Genomic DNA, 23,962 nt, shown 5'->3' with positions numbered 1-23,962 from the left:
GCTTTGATGGTTCCGGGTGGGAACACTTCCGCCTGGCGGGGCGGAACGGGAAAAGCGGGCGGAACGGAAAGAGCGGCGCGGGGGGCGCTGTGCGGAGGGACGAGGGGTGAGCGCGTGAGCGGCGGTGCGGTGTTGCGTTGTGCCGCTCGGTGCCGTGCGGTGCCGTGGCCGGCCTGCGGTAACGGCGCGGTGCTCAGGAGGTGCGGAGAGACGGGCTGCGGTGTTGGGCTGCAGGTTGGGGCGTTTTACGCGTAGTTTTTCCCGATGAAACATTCGAGCTTTCGGGTGTTGGCGTGGAGCTGCCGGTACCGGCACAGCCTCTCACAGAACCGGAGCGCGGTCAGGAAGTTCTGAGCAGAAAACTCAGTGCTGTCGTATTGTTAGACTGTCGGTGTGTCGGTGCTGAGCATAGCGGCGTTATTCCGGAGTTATTCCAAGTCAACTTAATGCTAACGTTGTGTCTGTTGTTGCAGGCGGCGTTCCCGAGGCTGGGATGCACGGTGTGTGTGATGAGGGCGGCAGCGTTTCCACGCACTCGCTTTGCAAAGTTTGCTCTCCTGCCAAGCAAGCGCCTGCCCCGTCTGCTTCTCACCCAATGCTGAGTCGTTCTACAGCGGTTCTATAGGTTTTATCATTATTATTTTAATATATGAGAGTATGGTACGGATGTAATGTTGAGCGCGTGAGTAAAACTCTTATTTAAGGTAAGGAGAAAATATGAGAGAAAAAGCAAATGGTGATGATTTTCCCGTTTGGGATTCTCACAAGAAGAAAAAGAGAAAACGCAAACGGTTCGATGTGGACCATGGGAATGGAAGCATCCAGGATGCAGAGCTCAGCTGTGCTTCTACGCAGCTCTCTGAAGATCATGCAGGACAGAGCAGTGAAGTCTCTAAAAAGAAGAAGAAAAAGAAAAAGAAGGGCGAGGAGCAGCAGCCTCTGCTAGAGAATTCTCTTGCAGAACTGGAGCGTGAAGTAGGTAGTGAAACTGTGCTGGGTGCTTCTCAGAAGAAAAAGAAAAGAAGGAAGTGGAAGTTCAGTGAGAGTATGGATAGTCACAGTGATGTGGCTTGTGTCCCTGTGAATCAGGATTGTGTTGATAGTTGTCAGGAGGATAATGCTGATAATGTGTGTTTTAAGAAGTCTGTTAAGAAGAAAAGAAAACGAAAATTGCCAGAAAAGGATGGGGTCAGTGAGTCACCTGCTTCAGAAACACATGGCAATAAAAGGCCGAAAAAGAAGAAGAGAAGGGTGAGCAGTACCCAGGATACACAGGAGGACAGCGATGCAAATGTTGACCTGTCACTTCTGACATACCCAGGCCAAAAGAAGCAACAGGAGGACGTGAAGTCACCATCCACCACAGGTGGGGGTCGTGTGGTGGGGTCGCAGTGCAGAGGCAGTGCCTGTGGTGCTTCTGCTGTCAGTGAGGATCCTACAGATGCACCTACTGGTTTCTCCAAATCTGCTGCAGAAGCTAAGAAGTCATCTAGACGGGCTGCAAAGGTTATAAAAAGCAGGAGTTATATCACAGAAGACAGCTCTTCAGATTCTGATGTAATGTAAGTTTAGGTTTTTTTTTTCCTACTCCACTTAAATAGGTTTATATTGCAGTATTTGAGTCCCAGATCTTTCTTAGTCTCTGTTGCATGCATCTTTAAAAACAGCTTTAAAGCCTGAATGTTATGAGATAATAGAATCCTGCTTTTAGACCTTAGGGATTTTATGAATATAAACATAAGCAGTGAAAGTTTGTAAGAATATGTGACCATTTGCAATGATGTAGAATAAGCACAATAATAAAAATAGCCTTAAGAGTATTTTTGATAGTAAGAGCATTAATAACAAACAGAAAAGTTGTGTTGGCACTGATATCAAGAGCCACTATTACTTATGTGTGTCTATGTGTAAGAGTTCTCTGAGGAAGCTGGAGCTGATTTCAGAGACTGAATACTGTAAACACTGAAATGTCATAATGAATTACATCTGTGTGAAAAGGCTTCTGCTGGGGTGGAGTGTATGGATGTCTGAAATAGTCCTTATTCTTTAATTAATGAACGTGTTTATACTTTTAATTGTAGAGATACTAACAGTCTCTGTTTTGGAGCTTTGCTGTTGGTGGGTTTGTCTGTTTGTTTGTTTGTTTTAATGCTGTTTAATTTTTTGATCAGGACACCAGAAACCACAACATCAAATAAAAAGGAGGACCAGAATAATTCATTTACTGAAACCACGGCTACTGATGAGCTCAGTCTGGATGATGAAGATTTGCTGCCCGTGGTTACAGCCTTGGATTTAGATACTGCAAAACAAGAATTGGAAGAGTTTATTCCTCATGTGGGTCAATTGTCTGACCATTCAATCAGAAAAATGGCTGGAAGAGACTTACAGAGATTTAAACAGTTTAAAAAACAAGGTGAGACCTCAAAAGAATGCTGCAGTGAAAAAGTGTGTAGTTATGCTGATCTTTTGACAGAGGGGAAATAGCTTTTGTGTCCTCTCACAGCCATGCTCTTGTTGCATTATATTTAATTCTAGTGAGCATGTTTTTTGTTGCTCTGTTTCGTAGCATCCCCTATTTTATCAGCAAATTACAGTTCAGAATGTGTGCTTAAATTACCTGCTCCCACCTCTTGTTTTCTTTCTCTTTCATATGCCATTTTACCTTCTGAATTTGTTGATCTTCTGTTATATGTTTTCTAAAACATCTTTGCTATCTTGAAGTATTATGTACTTGGGGCTCTTTTATTTATTTTTTTAATAAAAGTTTCTTTCTATTTTAGGTATTGCTATCAAGTTTGGCAGATTTACCCAGAAGGAAAATAATCAAATCAGGAAAAATGTTGAAGAGTTCTTATCAATTACTGGGATAGACAGTGCTGAAAAGCTCCTGTTTACCTCGAGGTATCCAGAAGAGAAAGAAGCCATCAATCGCCTGAAAGCAGAGCACCTTTTTTGTGAAAAGCTTGGTAAGCATTAAAGCTCTGTCTCATATATTTCAATGTTGCATTCCACAGACTTGTGATATCTCCTTTTTCTTTTTAGTAAATTATTATTGAAAAGTGCTAAAGCTGGCAGATTTGGCAAAAAAAAAAAAAGAAGGAACACGTTGCTGAGGTTTTGTAGTTGATAATTGCACAGTGTGCTGTTCTTATTATTTATTCCAGGTCAGGAAGAAGTTAGAAATGAAAATTTTATTGTGACCAGCAGCACATACAGACTTGCATTTGGGTTTTGTGGCTTAAGGTACATCATTTGCTAGGCTGTGTCTAAGTTTAGTGATTTATCAATGGGAAAGAATGATTAAATGCTGTCTGAAATATTCATCATCAAATGATGTCATAAACAGGAAGGAATAAAGTCATTAGTCGGGGTAGTTAGTATTCCAAAATGTGAGGAAAGCAAATAAAATTCCAACTAATGAGATTCTGTTTGCAAGAGGCACAATCTCTTCCCTCATGACTTCTCATGGCTAAGAAACTTTCCTGCTTTGCAAATATATTCATTTTGTAGTGTCCCTGGTAAAGCTGCTCAGTGCCCTTTCTCAGTGGCTCGCCATGCTGTGTTCTGTATCATTAACATAGGCAAGACAGAATAAATGATAACCCTGGGATTGGATACTTTGGTTCTTCTTGAAGATTTCATGAACTTGATCATTCCACCTGTGTTGTCACACTGGCATGGTGTTGACTTCTCATTTGAGACACCACTCCTGCTCTGGGAACGTTTGGCAGAAAGCGACATTGATGTTATGCCAACCACTGTTAGCAGTCTTAGCCAAGGTTGTTAGGTGTGTTTATCTCTGTGGATCTTTTTCCACTTCAAGGATGTTTCCTTCAGCCAGGATCTTCACTTTCTTTTCGCTGAATGCCTTCATTCCCTGATTTTCAGAGTCGAAATAGTTAGCATGCAAAAGTGCTTGGCCTCCTGATGGGTGGCTGCCTTGTGCCTTTTTTTTAGTAGGAGGATTCAATAAGCTTCTTGCATGTGATCCACATGTTACAAAAATTTACACCCAGTCCATCCAAACTGGAAGCTTTAGAGCAGTAGATTTAGCTTTAGAGTTCAAAAGTTTCGAGATTTGTGCTTCAGAGTTCAAAAGTTCAGTTTTGTACACTCCCTTGCACACTCACAGAATTATGTATCAGCTGTCAGCACGTGTAATCTTACCATGACTGTAACAGTTACATCTTTGGAACTCTTCAGGAGATTTTATCAACACTATTTCCTGTGCAGTTTCTGAAGTGTTGTAGAGTACTGTCTTTTGAATGGAGAGAATCTAAAAGCAGAGTCATAAAAATACTTTTTTTAAAGTTGCTTCACCAGTGTAAAAATGTTTCTTAAAATTGAATTGTTTACCTTCCAGCTGAGGGCATACCACGAGCCTGGAGACTTATATATTACCGAGCAAGGAAGATATTTGACCCAAATAATTACAAAGGGAGGTAAGCCAGTAATTTGAAAGAGTTTAAAAGAAGGTTGATAGCATTCTCTGATGTTTCCTTCTTCGTTAAATGTGGATATAACTAAGATCATCCCACGTTTCTGCTGGTTACTGTGACTTAATGGGCAATTCATTTTTCTGTCTAGTTGCTATAAATCCCTCCAGTACAAAGCGTGACTTGAAACTGTGGTAAATATCTCTCTTATGATATTGGAAGGGTTTGAATTTGCATATGAAGCTGTGTCCATTTCTTCTATTAGGTATACTAAAGAAGAAAAAGAGAAATTGAAGAGGTATCATGCTCTCCATGGCAACGATTGGAAGAAGATTGCTGAGATGATGTCCCGTTCTAATCTCTCAGTTGCCATGAAATACTCTGAAATCAAGTCACGTATGTATTTTTTAAGAATAATAATTCATTCTGTGTATTTTAATTTAAAAAGCTTTCAGGCAAAAGAGAACAGTCTCAAAGCTGTGGGAGAAGAAAAACAAACAAAAAAGGTGGGATGGGCGGAAGAGGAACTGGGACAAATGTGGTTTTCTTAAATGGAATTGACATTTCTGATGTCTAAATGCTGTTGTGGGGAGGATGTGAGGAATTTGACAGCAGGGTCTTGAAATACAGGAGCTAGGAACTGGTATCGTTCTTTAGAGTGAATTCTCATTAAACTGAGTGTTCCTCTCACATCTGGTATGCAGAGGAGTTTCTGGGAAGCAGGTAAGAAATGGATCCTTTAAATGAAAATATGGCAAAATGAAGCATTTTTTCCTAATAATGTATGATAAATTATGTCCTAACCATGAATATTTTTCTATTTTAGAAATTAATTATGGTCCTTGGTCAAAAGAGGAGATCCAGAAGTTGATGCATGCAGTGGAGGAAGTGATTGTAAAAAGAACAAAATTGGAAAATGCAAATTCTCTTTCATCATCAAAAAAATCACATAGAAGTCTCCAGATTGACCGTGAGAAACTTTTCCAGAAATTACCATGGACTGAGATTGAAACTAAAGTGGGCACTAGGTATTGGAGACAATGTAAGCAGAAATGGTAAGGCTTTATACTAAACTGAGTAGTGAAACCTGTCCTTGGGAGTATTTAACCCCATTTTGAATAGTTTGTAATGTGATGTTTGGTAGGATAGGCAATAGGTTGGAGACTACAAAAAGAGACAAATAACTCCTTGCCAGCTGTGCTAGGTTTTCTCATTGCTATGATCTCCAGGCCTGATTGCTGCTGCTTTGTTGCTGTAGCATCAAAGTGTGGCATCTTGGAGTTGCTTCCTTTAGGTGCCTGAAATGTCGTGAAATAATAGGAACCTTTTTTGTGTGTTTTAAAGGACTTCAATTGTAACCAACAAGATTACCAAAGGGCAGCAGTTACACAGCGGAACCAAAGGATTACAAGCCAGCATCAACCTTATTAAAAGGTATAGTTGAGAGTTAGTGGGATGTTTTTGGATCTCTTGCTGTTCAGAGTGGTGGTATAAAAGCATGCTGGTTGTGAGCTGTGTGCCTGTGGTTTCGTACCACTCTTTGGATAAAAAGTCCTGTAACTTCTGACTGGGGGAGCTGTGAACCTTATTGAATTATTTATTGAATTCTGCCTACACACTGCCTCTGTTATGTTCCCAGGTTGTATGAAATGAAAGTGGAAGATGCTAATGAAATAAACTGGGAAGAACTCAGTGATATCATTGGGTAAAAACTCTTTTCTTTTCTTATGGATACAGAAGATAGTTGAAGCAGACTGTCCGAATTTCCTCAAAGGAATCAACATTCTGCAACCATAAAAAATACTATCTAATTTGATAATGTACAGGTGTTGATCCTTGCACAGCACTGCACAATCAGCCACGTCTGGAAGTTCTGAAACTTAATTTTATCCACTTCAGGCAACGCTGTTATTCTGCTCCTGGTGTTTTTTTGTTTACTAAAACTGTATTACATAGCCTGTGCTGAAGTTCTGGTAAAGGACATTTCCAAATGCACATCAAAAACAGTAAAAGGGGCAATTATTGGAATGTGTGATAGAGTATAAATCTTCCAAACAAAGTAAAAATTGAACATAAAATTAGTGATACTGTGAATGCTGTGCTTTCTTTGTGATTCTCTTGATGTTTTCCACAGTTTTTTCAGCTTTGTTGTTTCTTTTTTACTAACTAGGTGATGAATATGTGTAGTGTTATGTTTTAGGTGCTTACATTAAGGGAATTGACACTTGAAAACTTGTCTGTATTAGGATTTGCAGTCTGTGCTTTCTACCTGAAGCAAAGTAAACCAGTGTCATTCTCAGGAATTGGTAACTCACATAAAGTCAGTAGTGACTCAGTGCATCACTGTGTCTTTCAACTCTTGTCTTTTCAGAGACGTTCCTGGCAGCTACATTCAAGCAAAATTTTACAAACTCAAAGTCTCCTATGTTCCTTTTTGGCGAGAAAAGACTTTTTCTGGTGAGTCTCCTAGCTGTTTTTATATACTCCTTAAGCTTTTTGTTCCAATTTGAGAGGTTACATCTTCTACTTCACTGCATGCTTTCTTAGTTTTTCTGTCCTAAGCAATTTGGCTAATACCACAGGCTTTATACTTATTTTACTAATTTTTCTTTTCCTTCTCAGTGGATTGTAACAGTTTCCTTCTAATTGCATCTTCACACAGTGCTCATCAACCCCTTCTGTTTAGTACCTCAACTATAAAAAGTTTTGACCGTGCTTTTTTGCTTTATGTTTTAATGTACATGTATGTCCAATCTACAGTGTGGTCATTATAATGACTATGGAATGATAAGATATTTGCATTAAACACTGACAAAACAATTTCTGCCTGTGAGATTCTCTTTCTCTTTAAGGGATCCAGTTCTGAACAAATTCAGTTAAGACTCCTTTTTCTTTTTTCAAAGAAATCATTGATTATCTTTTTGAAAAGACACTGCCAGAACTTGAACAGAAGTTGGACAAGAAGAAAGGGAAGCAGTCTAACTCCAGTGATTCAACGGTCAATCCAAAGAAACAGGTTTTCCAACTCAGTGATGTTTTTGACTCCAGTGAAGAGAGTGATGACTGACTGCCTTAAAAGCAATTTAACTGCATATTTAACTGCCAAAAGGGTCTGCTGGAAAGGGGGTGCAGATCAACCACTGCAGGTACACAGGCTATGAAATAATGGAAAACAAGAATATAGGCACATCTGCTTTTCTTGTTTTATATTGAAGACTGATTGAAGATACAGGTTTTTTAATGCTACCTTTTGTTACCATCATTTAGCTTTGTTTTAGAAGTCCTTTTCTAACTGCAACCAAATTTCTTTCTAAAAGTTTCAAAAATAGATATTTTTTTCCACTGCTTTATTTTCAGTGGAGTTAGAAACTTGAGTGTGATCTTAACTCTAAAATATAAACAAATCTTCAGGCATCTGTGGTGATGGAAACAGCACAACTGTGTGATGTCTTATGCTTTAAAGCAACTTATTTAATTTTTGTTGTAGATTTAACTCTTTCAGAGAAAAAGGATTTTGCTCCATTGTAATCATAAATTATACCATCATTTCATGTAAATCAGAACAAAACATTTAAAATGTTTTTATTAATATCTGGAATATAGAGAGAAAACAGACTGTGTATATGTATATACATAAATATATATATGCACATAAATATTTTTTTATTGTGCCAAGGCGAGTTTTTACATTTTGATAAGAAAGAAGGATAAGGTGGAGGTTGCACCTCCTGTCTTTGTATGATCACTTAATAATTTGCCTAAAACTTATTTGTAAACTGACTCAGTGAATGTAATATAATTTTACTGTGTGTATAAAGCATTTGTATGGCTTGTTTATATTTCATATGTGCTGTGTTAGAAACACAAGAATTGGTTCTGACATAATGCTTTGTGTTGCTTTTGATAAGTGAGAATTTCCTACTTTAATAATTGTCAATGAAAATGCAGAAGTTTTAAAGGCTTTTGAAATAAAGGCCTTGTATGAGTATTTTCTTGGCTGTCATGTAGCAAAGGGTTTTACATGGGAACTTTCCATGTTGACTGTAGTCTGGCTTTAGTCTCTGAAGATAGGAAACAGTGGGATTCTGTGGGACAGACAGGATGCTGCATGAGATCAGCTGCCTGTATAAGGGTAAGTTTTCAGCCCAAATTGCCTGGCAGCTTTGGAGGTTAAAAGTTGAAGCATTTGAATTTTAAATATAAGCAGTCTGCGCTTTTCCATCCTACCTACCTACCAGTGTAAATTTTTTTTGTGGAGTAGAGCACAACAGCTTGGCTGGAGATTTTGCAGGGTAGATGTCACAGGAACAAACTTGCTCCTCCATAACAGGATTTATTCTATGCCCGTTTAAAGGCAAAATTCTAAAGGAAGAGTTTTGCTGACACATTCTTTAATGGAGAAACAGCATTTAACAAGTCACTCAGTGCAAGAACGGTGAACTTGGGGCAACCACTACTGTGGCTGCTTTGAGAAAGGTACAGATCTGACCTCTCTCCTACAGCAAAAAAAGTGGAAACTTGTCATTCTCATGCAAGCTTTGGGAATGGAGAAGGAAAACAAGGACAAGGGGAAATGGTTTTAAGTGGAGGGAAGGCAGATTTAGGTTGGACGTCAGGGGGAAATTCTTTACAGAGAGAGTGGTGAGGTGCTGGAACAGCTGCCCAGAGAGGCTGTGGACGCCCCGTCCATCCCTGGAGGTGTTCAAGGCCAGGTTGGATGGGGCCCTGGGCAGCCTGGGTTGCTATGAAATGTGGAGGTTGGTGGCCCTGCATGTGGCAGGGGGTTGGAGATTCATGATCCTTGAGGTCCCTTCCAACCCTCACCAATTTGTGATTCTGTAAAAACAGTTCCTTATCCCTAATCTCCTTTGGTAAGCTGTTGTTGACTCTTTCATCCATTGGAGGAGGAGGTGGCTTCCAAAATCATATCCCCATTCTGTGAGTCCTGGCGCTTGAGAGGATAAGCAAGGATCTTTTCCCTTTGTACTTCTTTTGTAAAGGTGGAGGAGGGAGAAGCAATAGGGCCGTGTTATTACTAAACCAGCAACGCTGTGTCGAGGTTAAAAAACAAACAACAAGCAAGAACTTCCCAGACCCAGCAGAACTGAATAATAGAGCTCTACCTTAGGCTGTTACAAAGAGTGGGGCACATCCTTTGAGTCTAAAAGCACCGTCAGTCCTTAAAAAAAAACCACAGGAGATTCAAACAGAGCACGCCGCTCCAAGCACTGACGATGGGCTGAATGGTGTAGAAAGAAATCTGGGCTGCCGTAATCCCAGGCTGGGTCACAGCTGTGTCTGCAGCAGCGCCCTGCCTCGAAGCTGCGATCCTGGGGCAGCAGGAAGGCCGAGCGGGGCTTTGCCACCTCCGTCCCCGCGGCAGGCTGGAGCAAGGCTCGACCCGCACATCCCCGCTCTGCCCGGCAGAGGGCGCTGCTCCCCGCGAAGCTCCGGCAGCCGCAGCTGGGCGGTTTCCGTTGCACCGCAGGCCTCCAGGGGAAGTTTTGTCGCAGGTGTTTCTAGGCTCAGCTTGCTGATCACGGGTTTTATGAGCTTAGCGCTTAAATAATACAAGTTCGGGGCTCGGTCGCCGCTTGCATTCACAGCACCACGCAGCTGTCTCAGTTCCCCCGTCTCGGCGGTCCCACCTGCTCGCGGCCGTTGCCCCTTTAAGGCCGCCAGGCCCGCGCGCCGCCAACTTCCGCCAGCGGACCGGAAGCGCGGGGTCGCGCCGTGAGGCGGGGCGGGTGGGGTCGGGTCGCGCCGCCATCTGAGGTGAGCTCAGGTGAGGCGGGCTCCCTCGGCCCCGCGATGCTGATTTTCGCTGCGCCCGCCGAAGCGACGCGCCCCGACCTCCGCTCTCCCTTCTCTTTCTTTTAGCTGCGCCGTTTCTGTAGAGGTAGCGCCGGACCCGCTCGGTTCCTGAGGCGCTGTGAGCTTGGGGCGGGCGGTGGTTGGGACGGGAGGAGGCAGAGAGCTGCCTTCCGTCCCTGCTGAGGCCGGGGGTTCCTCTGGGGTCGGTGTGGGTTTTGGCGGGAGCCGTTACGGGGTGTGCGCGGGTCGGGGCTTCTTTCTGCTGAGGGCGTTTGTGTGGGGGTGTGTGCGTGTGGGTCTCTTATTTTTAGCAGGTTTGTGCCTTGAGGTGCGTGGGTAAATCCGTCCACCTGTGTCAGAACGAAGCGAGTGGAAATCGTACTGCCTGCATGTGAACGATGGAAAGAAACGATGCTTAACAGCTCGGGAAGGGATCGCTTAGTGTAGAGACAAAATCTGTTAATCCAGAAACCCAAGCAGTTCTTAGCCTGCAGGCTAAGAACAGTGCTGACCTGATTTTCTGACTCCTGCTGTTTTCTTCAAGGTCTCCGAAGCACAGCCGAGGTGCCGGCAGATGGGCTGGGCTGTGCTGTGCTGCAGGGCAGCTGTGGCTGCAGGCTTTGACCCCCGGCCCTGAGTGCAGGGCAGCCCCGAGGCCATCCCACCATGTGACCCGGCGCTCCTGCAGCAAATCTCTTCCTTTTCCAAAGGTAAATTCCACCGCTGGTGCTTTGTTTTCCTTTCGGTGCCTTATCTATGAGGAAATCCGTGGTTCTGCTTTACCTAGGTTTCACTTTTGCGTTCATTGTTATGCTGAATAACAGCTGTTGCCAGTGCTCATTTTACGAAGCCATTCCAACTGTTCGTGCTCCTCTAGAACTAATGGGGTCTGAGATGGCTGTGTAGCTTCTGTAGGAATGGAATGGAATGTTGTTTCTGCGTTAGAACTAGCAAGATAAGTATTTCATTTCATGGTCTCTGCTGTCATCTAGTATCCTTTATCAGTACTAATAATTCTTTTTGAGTCCTTTTTACTTCATCAGGGGTCTCTGGTGGTCTTCATCACTTGCCCTTTAGTTGAACTTTCCACGTGGGCACATACTTAGCAGGTAGGATAGAAACAATTTACAGTCACAAAGATTAGGCAGGTGGAGTAATTTATAGGTATGCAGACTGCAGCCCTTGTCTGTCCAGCCATCTGGAATACTTCTGAGCCTTGAGTTAAAGACGAGTTAGACAGCCCCTCCTAAACAGTGTGATAATGCATCCAAAACCCTTAACAAGGATATCAGTAGGTTCGTTGTGATGGAAGACTGCTGATTTTTGGTGCTGGGCAGACAAGGCCTGAGTGATAGAATATTTAAGGAGGACAAGTTAAATAATTAGCAATATATATGTGTAGTGTGAGAGGTAGATTGTATTTTTGCATTGGAAGTTTCCAGTATTCTCTGTATGTAGCATAGGCTCTTAATGAACTTATAACGTTCTTGTGAAAGAGTTATGAGTTGTTTTTTCACAAAGGAAGTTGCTGAATAGAGTAAAGTTGCGATTGGGGCATTGTGGCTCAGCTAGAATAGAGACAAGCACAGGACAAGGTAAATATGCATGGAGGAAAGAGCCTAACACAGGACAGAACAGATGTGCTAGCTTTTGGCAACATTGCGCTCCTGTCGCCATAGAAAAGTACAAAAATACCTAAAAACAACAGGTTGGTAACAGACCTTATATGGAGATACATCATAGCAACAGTGTTGGGAAGCTAGTGAGCCTGAGGCGCTCAACCAGTGAGTGCCAGGAGAGCATTACCTGCGTCGGGTTTAGGGCATATAGCAGAATGAATTGCACTGACTGGTGTGCAGTTTCTCGCTTGCTGGTAGGGGGTGTGTGTCCATTATTGAAATAATGAAAAAACTTTGCTGCTATCACTAAAATCTTTGCCTAACTAGGAATCTTTGATTCTGAGAGTTTTTTGCAGTAGCTTGCAACAGCTACTTGGTTACTACCAGTATCCATATGTTTAGTTAAGTGTCGGGAAGATTTGTGATCCTGAAGAACCAATCCTGAAGATCCAATGAAGAACCAGAGGTGGGAAAAGATAAACGTAGGGTAGTAGGGCATAAAAGAAGTAACGCTGTTTTTGCAGGCATGCTCCTGCCTGCAGGATGCCTGCCATTGCAATTGTGAATAAAATATGCTTTTATCAGGAAAAACCATCCTGACAAATTATTTGGATTTTTCAACAGTATGAAGACTATATAATGTGACTTTTTTGTAGTGCTGTGGCTGTTTTTAATGTTTGTTATACAGAAAACTGCCTGCTGCAATTTTTATATAATGCTTTTCACATGCTCTGTTTCTTTGTTTATTTGCATGTGCCTACATTATCTAAAACAACTGTTATGGCTGGAAGGAAATACTTGACCACTCTGTCTTAAGACTTTTGTTGATCTCGTTTTCTTTCTTTCTACAGAATGAACGTATGTCGATGGTGTACACCGAGTGGTCTTGATGCCACTGAATACCTGAAGAGCTATGCTTCTAAACAGTTGTCCCCAGAAGATCTTGAAGCTTCCAACGATGATCTCTGTTACTGCTTGGAGTGCGTGGTTGAATACCACAAAGCAAGGGAGAAAGTGCCAAGCTTGCATCAGGTAATGGAGTGTTTTGACTCCCAACCTTTACTTAGCAAGGAGAACTTAAAACTGAAGGAAGACTTCAGAAGGGGCTTAAGTAGCTCAGCATCAGTATACAGGGGAGCTTTTTGCAGGAATTGTGTTATAATGACTTTGAGGAAAATGGTATGTTGAATTTTAACCATGCTTTTTTGTTTTTTTTTTACACTTGGTTGCATTGAGCAAAGCATAAGAGAAAACCTGTTTGTTTTGTATGTATTCAAATTAGTGGTAACTAAAGTCACTGATTTAGAAATTATAGCTTGAAGCAAATGAAGAGATTGTATGCCAAGCAAATTAACTGCTCTGCTTCTAAAGTATTGGCTTCTGTTCAGTTTTGGATTCTTCTTCTTTTTGTTTCGCTTTCATTTTTCATTCACAGCTTCCTACAATGTTTGAGTTTCGAAGCTCTGATTTTGCATGTGTGTACAAGATAGAAATTAATGGGAAAGAAAGTAAAAGGCTTAGAGTTACTGGGGATCAGATAGTCCTAATCATAGAAGCTTGTGGGGGACTTTGTAGGAGATAAGTTAGAATTCCAAAAAGGGAACACCCGTCTGTGTTCCAGTACAGAAGTCACAATATAAACTGCTCACAAGGCCGTGTAGTCCTGAGACTGTGGGCCTCCTCCTCTGTATAGCCTCAGGCTAAGGCTGGGCCAAGATCTAACGATCAGATAGAAGAAAAGAAGAGATAGTGGGTAACTTTTTGAAGAATCCACTGACAACAGAATGAACAGGATGTTCAAAAGAAGGTGTACCATGAAACGAAGGGATGAAGATAGACTGATAAGTTCATGACTTTTGACTCGTGCAAAAAGGGACTGCAAGCAAATGGACCTTTGGAAAGATCTTGGTGGGAATAGAGATTGAGCTCACCTGTTAGGATGTGTGTGTGTGTCTATATAATATTAACCTTTAACCATCTGTGTAGACAATCCAAGTTTGGGACTCTTCCTCTGTGTTTGTAGCCTAGTATGTATGCTGATGATTATCTGAATAAATCAATAGGCTAAGGTACCTGTCTGACTCTCTGGCATTCCTTAACAATGTGAAACTGACTTAAAAGCAATGAAGGGTGTTTCAAAGTTGTTACTTTAAGGTGCTTGTTAGCATCCCGTTGTGTATTTTGAAAAGCTTATTTGCGTGTGTGGTGTCCTTATGCCAAATGAATATTTGTAGCTGATTAATCGTAGTTGCTCTTTATATAAAGAGATTCTCCACAAAAAGTCCACAAAAATGCATACCTGTAGAGGGCAGTCCCACTTGTATAAAGGCTGGAATTAAGCGGGGTGACTGAAGTGCTGAATGTGCCTTTCTATGTGGTTTGATTGTGGGATACGACCTTGATTTCTAATTGGAGCAGTTAATTTAGATGACTAATATAAGGAAAGAATCCTGGATAAGTGTTCAGCAGGTCAGTTGTTCTGCTTACATTGTTAATGTTCTCACTCTTCCACTATTATGTCACAAAATAAATGAGAAAATAAGATTTTTAAAATCGGTGTTTCTGTTTTTTGAATGTCTTTTTTTCTGGTATCATTAACTTCTTTATGCTGTGCTTTACCTATTGCCTGAAATAACTATTTGAACAGTTTGAGTTGTGAAAATACTTGAAGTTTTAATGCCACTCTTTTTTTTTCTTTTTTAATCATTTTTTAATCTTATCTCTGGAGTGAGGATGTTGTCATTTGCACAAGCTGAATTCCACTTTAAAATTTTGTTACTTACCATACCAAGAAAGAAACTTTGCAAAATGAAATTGCAAATTTTGAAAGTCTAGTCAGAGTTTCTGCTTGTAGTAATATTCTTGATGACTTTGTTTGCAGAAGTATTTTTTTAAATTTGATTTTTTTTCCATCTCCCACACTGAATAGGTTTTATTGGAATTGGAAACCTCCCGCCTCATAGCCCACATTGAAAAATCCATAAGAGAAGAAGCTGGAGAAGATGATGAGTTGTTTATAGTAGATGAGAATGGAGAGACACAGCTGCCTGTTTATGTTGGCCCAGATTTTGAGAATAACCTGAGAGTACCTCTTCTAGAAGTGCTGAAATACCCGTATCTGCTGCTACATGAGAAAGTCAGTATGTATCTTCTGTCATGCAGCTGGAAAGGCATGGTGTTGTTTGTACTGAAGGAGGCAGAAGTAGCAAATAGTGGCTAAACAAGAATACCAATTTTTTTGTTTGTTTCGTGAGCTTATAAGTTTGTTTTGATTATAAATATGTTTCTCCTTCTAGGTGAGCTTTGTGTAGAAGTGCTGTGTAGAATGGAAGAAAGTCATACCTCCTTTCAGGTTTTTGAGAAATATCCAGGAATTTATCTATTTTTGGTACATCCAAATGAAGTGGTAAGTTACATTTTCTGTCCCACTAAAGCTTGATTCTTAATAATGTTAGAACAGATTCTGAGTGTTTTTGTGGTGTTTTTTTTATTTCTTTGTGTATGTGTTTTGTTATAATCCTTAGATTCGTCGTTGGGCCATCCTAACAGCAAGGAATTTAGGGAAGGTTGACAGAGATGATTACTATGACTTACAGGAAGTGTTGACTTGCTTGTTTAAAGTTATTGAATTGGGGCTTTTTGAGAGTCCAGATATTTACAGATCTTCGGTGATTGAAAAGGGAAAACTCATTCTTCTGCCATCCCATTTATATGATAATACCAACTACAAGAACTATTGGCTAGGTGAGTATTTCTGGTTGGAAATGAGCCTTGTACTCGTAACTTGTCTGGTAAGCAGTTGTTTCAAGTCTGAGCTATTTCAAGTGGATTTGGATTCTCTTGGAGCTTGTCAAACGGAGAAACTGAACATTGCACATCTGCAGTTGTTCAGGTCGTTAAATGTTGCTGCTGATCTCTTAGGCTGAGTGTTATAGCAGCACTGGTGTTTGGAAAATCCTTGATTGGATGAAACTGAAAACAAGTTTTCAGAAATGTACAGAAAGGTGGTTTTCTTGCAGGTATTTGTATGTTGCTAACAGTGCTGGAAGAACAAGCTATGGACTCCTTGTTACTGGGCCCAGACAAACAGAATGACTTCATGCAGTCTATACTTCACACCATGGAGAAAGAGGCAGATGGTAACTAATTTTTAGTACTGAGATTAAGGCAATTTCTTGTTTATTATTCATTTCTGTCTTTTTTTGTTGTTGTTGTTATTTTCTATGGTACTTTGTTTAGTGTTTTTTTTTTTAGCATTGTAATGCTGAGGTGATTAAACTTCAACTTTGAGGCTTATTTGTCTCCTGGGATATGGTCAATATTTTGCAATATTTGGACTGTGCTGACAAATAATGAAAAGTGACATTCATGACAATCTCCTAATAAGAGAAAACACTGCAGTGCTTTAAGAGAACAGAATTGATCATTTCTCCCACATCATTTTCACAGGTTGTATGGAAATGAACATTTCAGTATGGCATAAAGTTAGAATTTTTAGCACTAAAATAACAAAACACCTTTTTGCTTTTTTGGACTTGCTTAAAAAACTGATTCTTGCATCTGTTTTATTTAGACTTTAGATTTTAGGCTTGTAGCTCTTGAACCATCCTTGTAGCCTGTGTGCCATGACATAGCTCTAGAAAGGCTCATGAGCTGAAGATTAGAGCTGCCCTTTAGAGAAATTATTTCCTTTATGAAGGTATTTATAAGCATAGTACATATGTTGAGGATATAAGGTATCACCTTATATGAAGAAGGAAAAGCACACAGGAAAGAAAATTGTTTCCATCTTAAATTTGAAGAATAAATTGTCCTAGAGGTATGAGTTCTTGACTAAGAACTACTTTAGTTTTTGGATTATCGGAGCAGGGAGCATAGTAATGATATTTATCCAGGTACCTGTTGATCAAATACAGCAGTATCTTTCTGTACAGACAAATTAAGCCAACTTTTTTTTCCTATTTCTTTTTGTCTTGGGATTCAAAAGCATAATTGCCACCTACTCAACTAGTTAAATTATGTTAATTTCATTTAAAAAAAACAAAAAAAACACAGAACAAAAGCCCCAGTAAGAATCAGTTTCACCCTACTCCAGGAACACACAGAACTCTTGCATTTCAATTCTCTCCAATGTTGTTATGTTTCAGATGATTCCACTGACCCCTTCTGGCCAGCGCTGCATTGTTTCATGGTTATTTTGGATCAGCTTGGATCTAAAGTATGGGGTCAGCTTATTGATCCCGTTCAGGCCTTTCAAACAATTATCAACAGTGTGAGCTACAACAATGAAATAAAGAATATACGCAATAGCCTTATAAGGTAAATTTTGCTTTTTTCCTTTTTTTTAAATTTTTTTAAATTTTAATAATAGGTCATTTTTGTTACTGGAATAGGACAATCTTTATGATCATAGAATGGCTTAGGTTGGAGGGAACCTTAAAGATCATCTAGTTTCAACCCCGTGTCACTAGTAGGGTTGCCAACCACTAGATCAGGCTGTCCAGGATCCTGTCCCAGCTGGCCTTAAATGCCTCTTAATCTTAATATCAGGTAGCATAATAGCTTGATATTTGTTTATTTGTCAATGCTGCCTTAACTTATGTTGGGGAAGTGGCAAGGAGAAAAATGAGGTGTTGACAACTTCAAGCAATGCAAAGTTGAAGTAGGCCATCTACAATCTCAAAAATGTGCTTGCTTCTCTTTGATTACTTGATATCTCAGGTATACTTGGATTTTTTTTTCTGAGTCAGGAAGGCTACTAACTGCTTAGTTCTTACTGTCATAACCAACTCACACTTGAAATTGAAGAAAAATGCCACATCTGAGACTCTTGATAGAATTATGGGAATTCCAGAATTTTCAATAGGATGATGCTGTTTAGGTTATGTTGTAGTCTCATATGATGACTGATTTAAGTTTACTTTCAGCTCGTATTAAGTCTTGATTATTTCTCTAGATTTTTTTAAAAGGTGTGATCACAAAAAGTTTATACATCTTCTGAATGTATTCTTTTCAGAGAAGGTAGAAAGTCTTACCTTATAACATCACTGTGTGCTGCTTATTCATGCTGGAGTGAATGTATGAGTACCACATGCCAGTGGAGCCATAATTTGGCTGTACTTAGGGATCAAAAATTCGAAGAATATTGACTTTGAATGTTTGTTCTATTTAATCAGTCAAATCCATGTCTTGCTGAAAAACTTTTTTCTGAGGCCGTCCCCCCTTCTTTGCCTTCCACTCTCTTACAAGCAGGATAAAATAAGATTTCACAGTTTTTAATGTCAGTGACAAAACATAGCTAGGAAAGTTTCTAGTAGTGACGTGGTCAGTATTTTAAAAGTGAAGTGTGTGTCTTGGCTTATTGGCTTTCTGATTGCTGATTGGCTTTCTGATCGCTAGTTGTGTGGAATCTGTAATGGTTAATATTTCTTTTTAGGACAAAATCTGAACAGAAGACAGACTACAATGATGAAATGGTTACTTGCAGTCAGATTGTATATACTTATAACACAGAAAAGCCTCAAAAGGTATTAACAACTATATTTTTTACTTGCTTTTTAAACTCTGATCATTGAATGACAGTTTCAGTTTAAATCATCTTTGAAATAGAGGGGAATATGTTCTGTTTCTATCAGTAATTTTTATAACGTTGCAAATAAAAAAAATGTGAAGTCAGTATTGTGTGCCTTAAGCAGCAGCAGGTCTGGCCACTTCTTTTTCTGGTACTTTCAGGCTGCTAAAGGAAACAAGAACATGTCTATGAATTAGGCAGAGATTCTACTAAAACTAAAATTGGTATTGAGACTGAGGCAAACATCATTACCTGAAGGAAAACTCTGAATTCAGTTTAGATATGGAGAAACAGAGGGCTTTAAATATAGGATAGCTGATTATCTGAAGTTAAAATATGTCATTGTGATAACATCTCTGGAATGTTTTAAAATGGTTCTTTTTTTAAAGGAAATACAGTTCCACGTTTGCTTCATAAGTTAATCTAAGAAATATTTTTTCTTGCGTAGTATGATTTTTTTGTCTTTTCATTTAGATTTTGACTTATATGTTAACTAATAACAGATCCCTTATGTGTGAGAAAATAACAGAAAGGCTAGGAAAACAAAGGCAGATTGAACTGTGAAGATGTGAATAATGATCATAATTCATGATTAATTTATTTTTCAGGATACTGGGTGGAAAACTGCTATTTGTCCAGACTACTGCCCCAACATGTATGAAGATATGCAAACACTGGCTAATGTGCTTCAGTCTGATATTGGCAGAGATATGCGTGTCCATGACAGCACGTTTCTGTGGTTCATCCCTTTTGTTCAGTCACTAATGGATCTCAAGGACTTGGGTGTGGCATACATAGTAGAGGTCATTCACTACCTCTGTTCGGAAATCAAGGATATTCTCAATGAAAGAATCCAGCGGTGTGACAAAGTTTCTGAATTTTTTCTGTTGATCTTGGTGTCAATTATTGAACTACACAGAAACAAGAAGTGCCTGCATTTGCTGTGGATTAGCTCTCAAGAATGGGTGGAAGCAGTGGTGAGATGTGCTAAGCTTCCAGCAATTGCATTTACCCGGTGTACTGAAAAAGCAGCTGGCAGCTATGCTAGAGGTTCATCGACAATATCTTTACAGGCTTCTAACTCTGTGCAGCATGCTTGTGTGCAGTTGATACGCAGCCTTCTTAGAGAAGGCTATCAGATCGGTCAGCATGCACTATGCAAGCAATATTTAGACAAACTCAATCTCCTTCTGCGAGGAAATCTATCTTTAGGTTGGCAGCTGAACATCCAAGAAACTCAGGAATTACAAATATGTTTAAAGCAGGTTATAAGAAGCTTAAAGAGCAGAGCAGTGAATGTGTCTGTAGAAAACAATGCAAACTCTACAGCTTTACCCACTGTTTCTTTGAAGCAAGAGAAGAGCGCACCTGGTGATGGTTATAAGATGAGTGTGCATGGCAGAGAGAACCTTTGTTCACCAGTTGCCTTCATATCAAAGGAAGGTGAGGATGGACGTTGTCAAGATAACTCTTTCACTGGCAGAAATAGTGCCTGGGAACAAGATTGTAAAGATTCGTCTAAAAACTCAAAATCTTTGACCTCTACAGACTGCCTCTTGGTAAATATTAAAAAGGAACCTACGGACTTGATAACTCAGGAGTGCAGATGCCTGCAGAAATCATTTGCAAAAGAAATGCATGGGAAAGTTCAGGAAAATAGGAATAGTGGTCTTATGTCAGGGAACTGTGATGTGGGTAATCAGGGCTTTAATATAAGTATTCAGAGTTTGAATTCTAGAAGAAGTGGAGTGTTGGAAAACAAACAGGAAGCGGAAGCTATATCACCAATATATCTATCTGCTCAAACTAGTGTTGATTCTCCAGAGCATGTTTACAGCTCAGATGTACAGGGAAGAAAAGCGTCTCCTAGTTCCTCTTCAGAGTTTAAAGAAGATACGCATAGGCTTGGGCATCTTCATTTTCAGACACGCAATACTGAAGGGCGCTCTAGACTATTAACTCAAATAGCGGATCTGAAAAACTGTGGTTCTGCAACAGGTGCTTCAGAAGCAGAGCAACTTGTGTTTTGCACTGGCAGTTCATGTATGAGGAAAGGCTGTTGCAAGCATCAGGGAGTAAACGCTGTGGGTGAAAATGAAGACAGAGAATCAGCAAATATTTCAAGGAGTTCTGAAAGTACGTGGGAGAAAAGTGCTTTTCAATACGGGCTGGTCTCCAAAAACCAGGAACAAAAAGAGATGCCACTTGACTGCTTCAGCTTTGCTAAAAATCAACCTGGAAATCAACCTGGCATGCAGGGAAACAAAGATAACAGTATTTTGCTTGCAAATATTAGTGACACCGTGCTGCAGAACATATCCACCAAAGACGACTTGAGTTTGTTGTTGAAGTCTGTCTGTCTTAAAGACCAAGAGCAACCTAATTTAAGAGACCTAGTTAAATGTGACCGTAAAGGTCAAATTTCAAAGTCATCCTGTACAGTTAAAAATTCAGTGAGTGGTCATGTTCCATCTAGCTTTGAAAATAAGGGAGTTATGTCCAACACTGCTCTTCCAGTCAGTCCACTGACAATCAGATGTGAATCAAGTGAAAAGTTGATAGTATGCTCAAAATATTTCAAGAGAGAAAACAGTTCAGAGGGGAAGGAAGAGGAGAATTTTGTGAGGATGGTTTCTGAAGATAATGCTTTAACAAATTCCCAGCTCGATAAAGATCTCAGTAAATTGTCATTAGCTGCTTATGCCAAAAGTGTCAATTTTCCATCATGGTCAAGTCAGGAAAGTTCAATGCATAATAATACATGTGATGTTAAAAGGAAAGTGAAAAGTGCTGTAAGATCTTCCAACGATGCCCAGAGTAATCAGACTCTCTGTGATACAGATAGCCATGGCAATAAAATCATTATAATTTTAGACTCTTCTGATGAAGAAAACAATATTACTGTCAATGAGGAAAGAAAAGAAATTAATGAAAATGCGTGTCCTGAAAAGCAACCTTTATCAGAAATGCAGCATGATGTTACAGGTAGCAAATCAGAATCAAAGATGCCAAACTCTCCCTTGCCACTTGAAGACTGTGACTCTCAGTACTTTGAGTTTGAAACAGAAGTTGATGTCTTTTCTGTTTGGCAGGATACTCAAGAATATAAACAAGACGGTCTTTCAACATCGGTTGGTAGCAGTCATTCAGATGGCTTACTGAAGGATCACACAAATGAATGGGGTTATGATACAGATTATGTAAGTGATGATGCCATGGAAAAAGAAACAAACCAGACAGGGGAGGAGATAAATACTCATCAGAAAGAAACTGATAATACAGAAGTAACTAATTCAGCTTTGCAAGAATTTTCTGCTAAACAAGATGTAAAAGATGAAGTGAAGAACTCTACTGACAAAACTACTGTTGATAAAGACTTAATTCTGAATGCAGATTTGACGGAACCCAGAGCTTCTACATCCAGTATCTCATTAGCTTCAAAGCTGGCACTTAAGAAAAGTACTCTGAGCCCACGTAAAAATATAGCTAAATCTAAGGTAGCAAGAACCATTCAGAGAAGTCCTAAAACAACAGCTCTGAATACAACACAAACTAAAAAACTACTTCAAAGTACGTTAAAAAAAATTCAGCCTGGCAGGACAACGCCTGCTGTTGTTCCTCCAAAGAAAGCTCGGCAGTGTCCTGCACCAACATCAACAGTGGAAAAGCTTGGTCTGAAAAAGGCACCCCGCAAAGCATTTGAGTTATCCCAGCGCTCTTTAGATAGTCTAGCTCAATTGCGTAGTTATGGTAAAGTTGCAGGGAAGGTTGGAGTTGCTCAGAGGGGGAAGCTTAAACGAACTGCTCATCCGAGTTTATCTACGCAAATTAACAAAAAAATGCTAGCTTGCCAAGACCTTCAGTTTTTAAAGCAAACAAGGCTCGGCAAAAGTGTTCGAGTGAAAAATATTTCGAGGAGTTCTGAGGATAGAAGCAAAAAAGTTAGCACGATGGATACAAAGTCTATCAAACAAAAGGCTAAATGTCTTGATGAGCCATCTGTTGAAAAGCAAGGAGAAAAAAAACCAGGAGTGACTTTTTATCCATCTGTCGATGAGAGAGAACGTATCACTAGCCTCTCTGTGGAGAAGGAGGCTGTGCAAACTACACTTGTCTCTAGTTGTTCAGACTCAAGCAGAACAAAAGACTGTGATGTAATGATTCCTCGTGCACTTATGAATTCAAGTCCATGTTCTGCTGCAGTTGTTGGAGATGCTAAAGGTAAACCAGAAGAAGGTTGCATCGTCCAGCCTGAATTTGGGATGACAACTTCAAAAGAAAATGAGTGCAAACCAGATGAAAACAGTGATGATGATGGTTTATTTTTAACTCAGTTAGATCCTGTGGATATGGAATTGTGTTCACAGGATGAAGATGCTGAAAACAATTCTATAGCTACTATAAGAACAGAGGAAATGGAAATAGATAGCACTGAAAGCCTTCAGCAGAATGAGCCCTTGACTGTTGTGAAATGTAAGTACAAAGACTGTATGGGAAAAGTGGAAAAAATAGGAGACTGCTGTAGCAAGCATTCGTCCACCAATTCAGAATCAGATCACCTGTTTGCTAAGCCTTCTTCCCTGCCACCAAGAAAACCTTCCACTACTAAAATTTTCAGTTCAGTAAGTTCTTCACGAAATGCAGCCTTCAGCAAAGATCTCGAAGATGTTGAAAAACAACCACAAACTTTAAAAAGCAGAGCTAGCATTGCAAAACCTGCTGTGTTGAGACCACTGAGTGAAAAGATTACACCAACAAGAAATCAAACATGCAGGACTCCAAGTTCCAGTAATATTCCTCAACCTCGTATTTCTAATAATGTTCTCCAGCCACGAAATACACAGATCAACAATGCTTCAAATATTTCCAGAGGGCCTGTCCGAGCAGAGCATTATTCTTCTTTTCTTGGCGCTCAGCAGCACGATCATAATATTTTTGTTAAGGAGGTTCTGAAATGGACTTATGAAATGTTTGCAAACTCCATGCAGTTTGGACCTCCAAATTATCTCCTGCAATCTGTAGTCGCCTCTGTTCCCATCAGATTTCAGGGATACAATGACTATTTTAATACGTTTTTCCCCTTGATGATGCTAAATGCCTTTGAAACAGTAAGTTTGTCTTAGTTTGTTTTAATCAACTATAGCTAGTAAAATTTGGAAAGAGATATAAAACCGTTTTCTGTTTACATTACAAAAATGTTCTTGATTGGTTCAGATATTCATCTGAACACAGGAATGATTTGGGACAATTAATAAGGCTTTTTTGTCTGCATTCCCAACAACATGCAATAGGGGATATTAAAAAAAATTGTTCCTCTTCATAATATTTAAAGCTTAAAACAGCAGTTTTTTTTATTTTGAAACTGAGACTCTTCAATGACAGCCTCTGTGTTTAAAAAACAAAACAAACAAACAAACCAGAAAAAATGGTATGTTTTTAAGGTTAGTCATTGCTTTTCTTCTCCAGTTGAAATAAGACAAAAAAAAAAAAATTAAGTTAATACCAGGATAATGCTGGTG

The 23,962-nt window shown here is 39.8% G+C and overlaps 2 protein-coding genes across 7 annotated transcripts in view; both read left to right on the top strand.

The window, feature by feature from the left end:
• Nucleotides 1-8: 8 nt before the first annotated feature.
• TTF1 (transcription termination factor 1) lies at nt 9-8,412 on the top strand. 3 transcript variants are annotated; one of them, XM_090121315.1, is made up of 11 exons: nt 9-106; nt 474-1,562; nt 2,172-2,416; nt 2,784-2,969; nt 4,367-4,445; nt 4,705-4,835; nt 5,266-5,494; nt 5,784-5,873; nt 6,079-6,144; nt 6,811-6,896; nt 7,343-8,412. In XM_090121315.1, exons 2-11 carry the CDS (start codon nt 718-720, stop codon nt 7,504-7,506), a joined length of 2,121 nt encoding a protein of 706 aa, XP_089977441.1. In that variant the 5' UTR covers nt 9-106; nt 474-717; the 3' UTR covers nt 7,507-8,412. The 3 variants fall into 3 exon arrangements, with proteins under 3 accessions (XP_089977441.1, XP_031457627.2, XP_089977440.1); XM_031601767.2 differs by having other exon boundaries at nt 65-200; XM_090121314.1 differs by having other exon boundaries at nt 72-234.
• A 1,722-nt stretch (nt 8,413-10,134) lies between these two features.
• Nucleotides 10,135-23,962, top strand: part of SETX (senataxin) — a 29,015-nt gene continuing 15,187 nt past the window's right edge. The window contains exons 1-10 of one of the 4 annotated variants that reach the window (XM_031601763.2): nt 10,135-10,224; nt 10,798-10,963; nt 12,724-12,904; nt 14,802-15,012; nt 15,169-15,278; nt 15,397-15,616; nt 15,892-16,011; nt 17,020-17,191; nt 18,309-18,399; nt 19,052-23,551. In XM_031601763.2, coding sequence (XP_031457623.2) covers nt 12,725-12,904; nt 14,802-15,012; nt 15,169-15,278; nt 15,397-15,616; nt 15,892-16,011; nt 17,020-17,191; nt 18,309-18,399; nt 19,052-23,551 — 5,604 coding nt within the window. In that variant the 5' untranslated portion in view covers nt 10,135-10,224; nt 10,798-10,963; nt 12,724. The other 3 variants (XM_031601765.2, XM_031601766.2, XM_090121312.1) reach the window with 3 other exon arrangements.

The sequence above is a fragment of the Phasianus colchicus genome, chromosome 19 (assembly GCF_987193195.1).
Source record: "Phasianus colchicus chromosome 19, bPhaCol1.hap1.1, whole genome shotgun sequence".
Lineage (NCBI taxonomy): Eukaryota > Metazoa > Chordata > Aves > Galliformes > Phasianidae > Phasianus > Phasianus colchicus.
Note: the sequence above shows the minus strand (reverse complement) of the source record. Positions and strands in the feature narration are given on the sequence as shown.

Bases quoted from the DNA above. Each gene is read 5' to 3' on its own strand.
- TTF1 (XM_090121315.1), top strand. From the start codon at position 718: ATGAGAGAAAAAGCAAATGGTGATGATTTTCCCGTTTGGGATTCTCAC. The intron at 6,145-6,810 runs GTAAAAACTCTT...TTGTCTTTTCAG, and splicing joins GAACTCAGTGATATCATTGG to AGACGTTCCTGGCAGCTACA. The intron at 6,897-7,342 runs GTGAGTCTCCTA...CTTTTTTCAAAG, and splicing joins GCGAGAAAAGACTTTTTCTG to AAATCATTGATTATCTTTTT.